This window comes from Rhinoderma darwinii, chromosome 1, assembly GCF_050947455.1.
Source record: "Rhinoderma darwinii isolate aRhiDar2 chromosome 1, aRhiDar2.hap1, whole genome shotgun sequence".
Classification (NCBI taxonomy): domain Eukaryota; kingdom Metazoa; phylum Chordata; class Amphibia; order Anura; family Rhinodermatidae; genus Rhinoderma; species Rhinoderma darwinii.
Genome location: NC_134687.1, coordinates 551950434 through 551960508, shown reverse-complemented (window position 1 = coordinate 551960508; position 10075 = coordinate 551950434). Strand labels below are relative to the sequence as shown.

Here is a 10075-nt window from a genome sequence, read left to right as displayed (position 1 = left end):
CCAAGACTGCAAGAATCGATTTGGTAAGATCTAATTGGTATGTCCCAGGATTTACAGCTGTTGCTGCTAAATTCTGTTAGAGCTGTTTGATTTGCCTACAGAACAGTCCTGGCAGACCGGTGCCAACCTTATCATACCCGCCTCCCACGAAGAGAACAGACCTTGAGAGGCCTTCCCATGCAATACAAATTAGAGTAAGAAAAATTGGTTTGCGACATTTGTCCGATAAACATGTGGAATCTGTGTATATTTTGGTGAGCTGGAGATGTTCCAGGCAATCAGCTCAGATCAAGGTACAAATCCTGCTGGGAAGCGTGACACCAAGTGCAAATGAAATGTACCCAATAATTACACATCTTCTAGGTGCCCTGTCCATTGGAACAGAGAAGTTTTTCTTATATAAAAGGTGTTTGTTTGATTTAGTTTAAGGGCCTGACATTGTTATTGTATGTACTTAGAACAACTTTTATAGTACGTAGATGTTATCACCAGATTAGTAACAATTGACAAGGGTTGGGGTTCCCCAGCAAGTGCCAGTAAACATGAACTAAAAGATTTTTAATACGATGAACTCCATCACTGAGGTGCGGCAGGCGCAGCCGGAGCCAGTACAACGCGTTTGTCATGAACTGACGGCAGTGTCACAATTCCAAGCAGCCGCCCAGACAAGTAACTTACCGGAGGAAGAAGACAGATGAGCGGAGGGTTTATGGTGTCACAATAACACTCCACTAATCCGCCTACGTGGGATCTCACACCAGGCTCACAGCATGAGGTGTTGTGTACAGCCCGGTGACGTAAACTAAAAGAGACGTGGTCTGAAAGATGAGAAGGACCAAAACAAAGTCCCGATGACATCAGCAAAGTTCAAAGTAAGGACCAAAGACCTGAGTGAATCCGTCAGCAGTATCAAGTGTTCTAATCAGAAGACAGGAGAAGAAGAGGACGATGATGTACATGACTTGTCAATACACTGGTGGGACCCCATACCCTAACCGGACATTGGTGATGGCATCATATTAGTTGTGACCCTATTGATATATTGTTTGAGTTTCATAATCATAATATATAATTTCTGTAATTTAATATGAGAAAAAGGGAGGTTTGTGAAGGATGATTTATTTGCTTATATTCTCTGTATGAAATTACATTGTGAATTATCAAGCAGGAGGCCGAATTACTAAGATATGTAATATGTGAAAGTGATGATAATGTTTAAATGATTTAGTTTCGTGCAGCAGCCATCTTGTCTGGAGTTCCCATTTTGGTTTTATTGTAGTGAATAGGAAAGTCATTGTTCCTTTAATACAAGTAATGTTGATTTCGTATGTTTTATCTTTGACCTTGGTTCCCATGCGAATATGGACAGGGAGGGAGATGGGAGGGTGGCAAGTATGCGTGAGGGAAGGTCTCCCCCATCTCCACGAGAATATTGTGTCCAAAAGAGATAAGACACCTGCAAAAACGTAATGTGTGAAGAATTATAATGATGTATCTGGGATGTATTTTATTGTATGCTTTTTACTGAATAACAAATATTGTTACATTGTCTCTGATTGGTTTACCTCAAGCCTACACCCCTTCTGAATTTCAGTTTAACAGTTTGAGTTTGGTAATAAATCCTTCAGAGGAGCATTTTGAACATTTCAGCGTGTCTGTGTGTTTTCTTCTCCTCTCTCGATATATATCAGTGAAATATCCTAATTAGTATACTGACTAATGGAGTCTGGCCTTGAGAGTCTGTTTGTACTCGTATAAATTTCAGTCTAATATATTTTGAGCGATGGATTTCCACGACATTAGTATACCAAAGCATTATTGCCTGTCAGTGTAAAACTGACAGGCAATCTATTGGGTCATGCCTCCGGCATGGCCTAACAGGCATTTGCTGAAGACAGACCTGGGGGCCTTTGTTAGGCCCCCGGCTGCCATGGAAACCCGACGGCGACCCGCGATTTCTTTGCGGGGGCGCCGATGGGGTGACAGAGGGAGCTATTGACAGCGGCATTTAACGGGTTAAACTGCCGGAATCGGAGCACGCTTCGATTCCGGCAGTTGCAGCAGGAGCCAGGCTGTGTATAACAGCCGTGCTCCTGCCACTGATCGCGTGGGTACAGTGGCAGTACCCGCGCGATCACAGGACGGATATATCCGTTCTCCTGCGCGAACTAGCAGCTGCAGAGGACGGACATATCTGTCCTTCGGCGTTAAGAGGTTAAAGGAAATAGTTTATGGACATAGTTTTCACCCGTGTTGAAGTTTGTTAGGCGCTTCCTGTATATAGTTCATTACAATGCATTGCAGAACTGTTAGGCCTTATTCACACGGACATGTCCGTTTTGCGTGCGCAAAAAATGATGCGTATTGTGTGCGCAAAAAGTCCGTGTGGCATCAGCATATGGTGGGCGGCTGCGTGATTTTCGTGCAGCCGGCATCATGATGACACTCTGGTTTTCTGTTTACAAACAGAAAAGCACGTGTTGCTTTTTTATGTTCATTCATAGTTTTTACTACTGTAGCGCGCATCACACGGAAGTGCTTCCGTGTGCCGAGCGCGATTTGCACGCACCCTTTGACTTCAATGGGTGCGTACAGCGCGAAACACGGGTAAATATAGGACGTCATGAGTTTCACGCAGCGCACATACGCTGCGTGAAATTCACTGAAAGTCTGAACGGCCCCATTCATTAACATAGGTCCTTGCCACACGCGTGAAAATCAGGCGCGTAGCACGGACGTATTATAGGTTCGTGTGAATAAGGATATGTCATTTTACTATGGAAGGAAAAAAACAAACTTTAACCATGTGCAATAATTAGACACCATCGTGGGAGATGTGTATAGATTCTAACTACTAAGGGCATGGCCCCACGTGGCGTATTTCTTCCGCAACTGTCCGCATCAATGCCGCACAGAATCTGCGTTGCAGATTCTGTTGCGGATCTGCCCAAAATGTGCAGTAAATTGATGCGGACTGGCCGTTGCGTATTGAGGTGAAAGTACTTCACATGTTCCAGAACGTTGATTTTTAAAAGAATCCGCGCCAGAAATCCGAGGCTGCCAGCAGATCCGCATGTGGATTAGCCCCATTGTAATTCAATTGGCTTATTTGTGGCTCTTCCATGCGAAATATTGAGCAGTCATTATTCTGCACTGATTGTTTCCGCTGCATGTGAATGGGGTATAAATTAACCTATTCACTTGCATTGGATGTGGATTAGATGAGGATTTAGGCAAGAAACCTGCACATTAATCCTCCTCAAATCCTGAACGTGTGAACATGGCCTTAGAAGATAGGGGGTCAGAACTGAAGGGAAATGAACAAGAAGTGTAGAAACAAAATGGAGTTAGCATATTGTGGTGTCATGGTAGGATAAAAATTCATTAGAATTATATTGTGTAACGCTGAGCTATTGCTTTCCTCGCATCAGAACACTTTGTTACACACATTTACTCCAATATCCTGTCTAACTCGCATATATCTGAGGAAGAAGTCCAGGCCACACTCAGTCTTGAGATAACGTACCATGTGGTCAGCCTTTCCGAGGGAGGATGATTGATAATATAGCTGGCAGATATGAATGAAGTTTAGCTCATTAGATAAACATAATCAATGGGATTTAAAAAAATAAAATAAGTGACTGTATATGACAGAATAGAAACTAGACTCAAATTCAGCCCATCATTGTACCATGGTTTGTATGTTGTATATAGTGTAAGGGTAAGGCCACACAGAGCGGCACTGACTCGGCCAACAGCCGCGCCGGCATCCTGTTCGTTGCAGCTGTCAAATTGCCTGTTAATGGCTGCGCTTTCTTGTGGGTAAAACAGCCCCTTACTTGCAAAATCGTGCACCCCTAATGGGTGTATCCACTCATAACCGCAAGATTTTGCAGGTAATAGACCGTTTTACACACAACAGGCGGCCTCAACAGCCAATTTGACAGCTGCGCTGAACATTGTGCCGGCACGGCTGTTGGCCGTGTCGCGGCCAGCTCAGTGCAGCTCCATGTGGCCTTACCCTAAAGGAATGATGGGATTGCCCTAGTCCTTTGAACAACTCTGCTACTTGCACTCATGTATACTTCCTTGTTCTTCCCGGCTGCAATAAAACCTGTACTTGATTAAAGGACCCAGTTAAAACTAAGTAATAGCATATCAATAGGACACTTACTGATTGGTGAGGTCCGACTTCTCAGACCCCCACTGATCCCTAGAAAGAAGAGGTCGGGACCCCTTCAGCTTTTTCTTTGCACAGTGGTGCAGCCAACCTGGAGCCGTGCAGAAAACTGAAACTCAGCTGTAGTTCCTGATAAAGCTGAACAAAAGTGAACCTGTGCAGAGAAGGGGCCGCTCTGGCTTTAACTAGTGTTGTGCTGTAGAATCCCACTTTAAAGAATTACGGTCCTCTTAGACGGCCCGATTAGTTGTGTAAACGAGCACCGAGCACGAGACAGCTAGTTGACCGGCACTTGTTTGCGCCTTTTACACAGAGATATATATGGGGACGAGCGCTAGTTACTACGATCGCTCTTCCCCATACATTACTATCATGTCGGCAGCACGTCTCCCTGTTTACACAGAGGGATGTGCTACCGACAACGATAATAGTTTCTGCTGCATAAACTATACGATCCGCTGTTGAATGAGCATTTGCTCGTTTATCGGCTGATCGTTGCCCTGTTTACACAGGGCAATGATTGTGAGCGCTCGTTCCCAGAACGATAATTGGCTTGTGTAAAAGGGTCTTAAAGGGACCGGATTGCATTTGATTAGATTTAGGGCTTATTCAGACGAACATGATATACGTCCGTGCAACGCGCGTGATTTTCACACGCGTCGCACGGACCTATGTTAGTCTATGGGGCCGTGCAGACAGTCCGTGATTTTTGCGCAGTGTGTGTCCGCTGCGTAAAACTCACGACATGTCCTATATTTGTGCGTTTTTCACGTATCACGCACCAATTGAAGTCAATGGGTGCGGGAAAATCACGCGCAGCACACGGAAGCACTTGTCTGGGACGCGCGTGATTCAGGCAACAGCAGTAAAAAGTATGATTGAAAACAGAAAAGCACCACGTACAAACATACAGAGTGTCATAATGATGGCGGCTGCGCGAAAATCACGCAGCCGCGCACCATATGGTGATGACACACGGAGCTGTTAAGTGCTTTTTTGCGCGTGCAAAACGCACACGCTGGTGTGAATACGGCCTAAGAAACACAAAGTTGCTGTGGATGGTAGATAAACAGTGTAAGTTATAGATAGTAAAGGTTTTTGCATATAGGTGTTTTCCCACCATAGTAAGGTCTTATTATACGGCTGTGAAAACGAGCGCGGATCAATGAGGCCACTTGTTGATCGATGCTCGTTTGCTTTTATCACATGGAGCAGTGATTGGACAAGTATAGGGACGAGCGCTCGTTACTCGGATCGTTCGTCCTCATACATTTCCATCATGTCGGCAGCGCATCTCTCTGATTACACGGAGATGTGCTGCCAACAACAATGATTTTTAATTCTGCATAAAAGAGCAGATCAGGCGATGAATGAGCAATTGCAGATCAGCCGATGAATGAAAGCACGTTTTCCCCATCATTGGCCTTGTAATAGGGTCTTTAAGCTTAATGTCCTATGATTTTTACTTGAAAGTGGAAAAGGATAAATCTTCCGTAAACGTCTACTTGCCCACCATCACTGACAACACCGTGAAAACTGTAATGTGTAAATCCAACTGAGAAAAAAAATTCAAGATTATTATTATTAATAATAATAATAATAATAATAATAATAATAAACCTATGGTCAGTTTGTTAGATATGTTGTGTTACTTTAAAAAAAATGAGCACATCCATTTTTTTTATGTGCCGTGTTTAGCTTCTCTGTAGTATGTGCCTTTTTATAATTCAATATACTGTGACAGAAATGCCAGACAGAATATATGTTAGAGAGATAACACTGCTTGCATCCACATCACTTTTTGTGGTTCTTTTTCCCAGCAGACATGGACACTGCCGGCACATGTGCTATGGTAGGCCACACACCTTTAACAAAAACCCTTTATTACACAAAACAATTACATGCCATAGATATATTTAGTCATTATGCATATAATAAAGAAATACAGGCACATTAAACAGAACTATATAAATGTACTGTATAAGTCAGCATAGTCAAAGCAAGAGTTAGAACAGGAATAAAAAAAATACTTCATGTAAAAATCAACTCTGCTTTCTATCTCTCCATAATATAAGGTGGTAAGGCCCCTTGATCTTAAGATTTCACTCATAAACACTTTAAGAGAAATGTATTGCAGGAAGTCCTTCGAGGGCAGTCGCAAAGCTTCCCGATCCGAGGCCCTTTCCTGACAGCGCACTGCTCTCCTGCATCACACTGCAATTAAAACACACAAATCAGCATCTAAACAACAATATAATACTGCAGTAACATTACATACAGATGCAGCAGAGCTGAGTTTGTTGTTTTCCACGATTTATCGTGATATCACAACATGTTATCTGTGGGTTTAACTATTGTGGTAATGATGCACATAGTGAATTGCAGATTCAGTTCTGCTACATCTATATAATAAAACACTCCTAAACTAAATACATTGATGTATGATGATAATTATAACATAATTATAAATATTTATAATACATTGCTTTGCAGATAGAGCAGTCTCTTGAATTTTTTCTTAAATTCTGTTTAACATATCATATTTGCATATAGGTCTGAAATCTATTTTATTCAAGGGGTTGTCTGAAAAATGACTTTTATAACATGTCATAAAAGTCCAATCTGTCGGGGTCTGATGACTGGGACTATGAAAGGGCCAGTGCATTGTCACTCTCCATTAAAGTAGGTAGAAGAAGTCAATGTTCAGCCCCTTTTCCATTGAAGTGGTCATCTAGTTAAGAAAACCATTTTCCAAGGCTCTAGTAGGGCATTCTGAGTAAAAAATAAAAAAGAAGAAGAAAAAAATAAGAAAAAGAGGAGTCTCCTGTTAAGGACCCAATTCTATTATTCAGACCATCTTCTACCAAGAGCAGCTCTCAACAACCAGGCAAATGTTATCCATTACACAGATGACCCATTGATTTCAATAGGTGTATTGCTGCAGCGAAAATGAACATTGGCCATTAAATCCCCTGCCATTAAAAACAGGAGCTCCTATGGACAGCCAGACAAAGTTCTTATATACTTTATCAGCAGTTGCTTTTAATGAGACGAGAACAGTCCACTAGATGGAATATAGCAGAGCTGCCCCGGTGTCTTACCACATTGGAACACTATAAACATTCATGTTACATCTACGTATCAATTCTACATGGAAATCCAACTGAAATGTAGCGCTGTTATCTTTTTACATAGTTATCAATTAGTCACATATTTATTGTAAAAAAATTTATTTGTTGCACGTTTGTTTTCTTTGCTGATATTTTATGTTTTGTAATATTAATAATATTTTTCATCATTAGAATGATTGTTATAAAACATTAGACCTAGGCATTTATTTCTTTTTTGCCCATGATTGGAACACTTTGACCAAGAGAAATCGATCAGAGTGATAAGTACAGTCTTCATAGAAAATGATCGCATATAATTATTACAATCATTGGCATAGAACACGATTAATGCTAACCAATAAATCCTCCAACCAATATTTGAATACTGATGGATATTTGACTGGAAAGCTTTCTATTGGGTCTTCTTGGATCTACAGATTATTATCAGAAACATTATCAGGCTTTCTTGAAAAAAAAGTTGCAGATGTGGCAGGGCTGAGATTGTAATTTCGGACGATGTAGCACAATATTATAATAGGCTACCCCAGTCAAAACGCACCATCTTTCTACGGATCTGTATGGGTAGTGTTTTTAGCCCATAGAAGTCAATGGAATGAATTTAAAACCATGTTTACACATGCGTATTTGTTCCGTATTTTTCAACATAACACAATATTACAAGAATAGTCAAAAAACATTTAACCTTTTAATTAAAAACAGACTAAATACAGATAAACACACAGATATGACATATTACGGGGGGGGGGGGAGGAATACTATATTAAAACAATAATGGAACAAATTGTAAAAAAAAAAAAAGATCTATATTGCATATGTCCGACACCCACCAAACGCAGCTCCGAACAATTAGTTGCTGAAAAATTAATCTAAGCTCAGAATTTGCATGCAGATTGTTTTTATAGGAGATAATCATCATAATAAGATTTGCCTTCTAATAACTCTGAAATGAACCTATACACATTAACACATCAAGCTCACATGGAGACAATGGGACACTGTTGTCGTGTGTGTGTGTGTGTGTGTGTGTGTGTGTGTGTGTGTGTGTGTGTGTGTGTGTGTTACTCATTGACTTCCTAAGAAATTTACCCTGGTGTGTGTCTGATATAGAGGAAATAAGATTGTGAGCCCCAATGGGGATACAGACAGTGCAGTGAATATGTTGCCGCTATATAAGCAATGGGAAATAGATCAATAAAAAGAAATCTGTAATATAGGATCTAATGTAAACAGTAAAAATAATTACAACCCAATGTAAAGGTTTGATCACTTGTTTATGGATTTGTAATTGCTGCTGTGTGCCGATCCATCGTAAATCTACAACAATCTTGTACAGAAGCTTTGTGATAGCTTCCATTTTCTAAATTAGTTGGGCACAAACTACATATTGATTTACAACTGTCTAGTGCTGGTCTGCAGCCACAGAGGAGCTGTCTTACCATAGTTAACAGTAATATATAACGGAGACAGAGGGACTACTACACTATGTACAAAAGCAATGTCCACGCTCTCAAAGGTAAACTGTGTTACCTTATATAAAAACAGACATAAAACTATATATATGTAAGACCAGTCAGATAAACGTGTAGGATATTTATACTGTGACAGTCCCTGATAATGATTGAATATGGAAGCAATACATGTGTTTAACTATAAAGAAAATATTAGATCAGGTCAATATATAGAAGAATGTGTATAGAGGTGTCCAAAGCAAAACAACTTGTGTTCTGTGTTTAGGTAAATAGATAGCTATGTAATGTAACTCATGCTGTTTTATGTAACCCATTCTATATAGCTAGTTTGTGTATACTACAAGAAACATACCAGTTATCGTAAGACCTTTTACATAGACTGTAACAAGATTGTGTAATAATAACAGAATAATCTTTTGAGCTAAGATCACATTAACCAGCATGTAAACCTGAGTGACGCAGATATGTCCACCAATACATAAAGAGACACCACCTATAAAGAAAGAGGCTAATATAACAAAATTATCTGGCGTAAAAAAACAAACAGCTTTATTATGTTACCAAAAACTTAAAAAACAATAATAAAAAATGGAACCTCACACATAAGAAAGAGCGGAGGTCACTCAGTCTGTAGGATATTTATTACAGAGATCTCAGTATAGGGAAATACGTAGCAAAGGATAATAGCAAAAGATTATCATAAAAAAGTAACCAACTATATGACCAAGCTCTATACACTAGAACAGGATAAGTTTATCAGTACATGAAGAGGAATCACTCACCATGGGCACCTGACCATACTTCTTCTCAAATGATGGAAGCCTTTTACTTTTAAGCTTTTCTAACACTTCCTGCAAAGCATCAATCTGAAACATAGAACAGAACATCAATGCAATAAGCAACAAGTAAAGACACAATAGGAGTTATTACATCCAGACCAATATAATAATCATATAAGAATGCTTATAGGTATAATAGATAAAGAAGTTTCTAATAAGGAAACCTCTCACTGTCCTCTGACAATACTTCTGGAATAGTGGAATGTGTATAAGATGCTGGTGTCAGTAAGTGACAGCATTCACCAGCAACATATGACACCATGGGATTGAATGCATATCACATACCAGCTCCTTCTCGTGGATGTTGTTGTCTATGGGGGAGTAGAAGTCCAGGGACCTGCTCTCCAGGTAGTCGGTCTCCTCGCAGCTGCCTCTGACCACAAGGAGGAGCAGAGTGGAGCTGAGCAGTGTGAGCAGGGATCTACGGGAGCTCTCCATGGTGCTGAAGTCCAGGCT

At 40.5% G+C, this 10075-nt stretch overlaps 1 protein-coding gene across 1 annotated transcript; it reads right to left on the bottom strand.

Moving 5' to 3' along the window:
- Window positions 1-5983: 5983 nt before the first annotated feature.
- Window positions 5984-10063, bottom strand: CARTPT (CART prepropeptide). The gene is made up of 3 exons (XM_075854867.1): window positions 9905-10063; window positions 9563-9646; window positions 5984-6394 (listed from the first exon to the last, which is right to left on the bottom strand). Exons 1-3 carry the CDS (start codon window positions 10055-10057, stop codon window positions 6287-6289), a joined length of 345 nt encoding a protein of 114 aa, XP_075710982.1. The 5' UTR covers window positions 10058-10063; the 3' UTR covers window positions 5984-6286.
- Window positions 10064-10075: the final 12 nt, after the last annotated feature.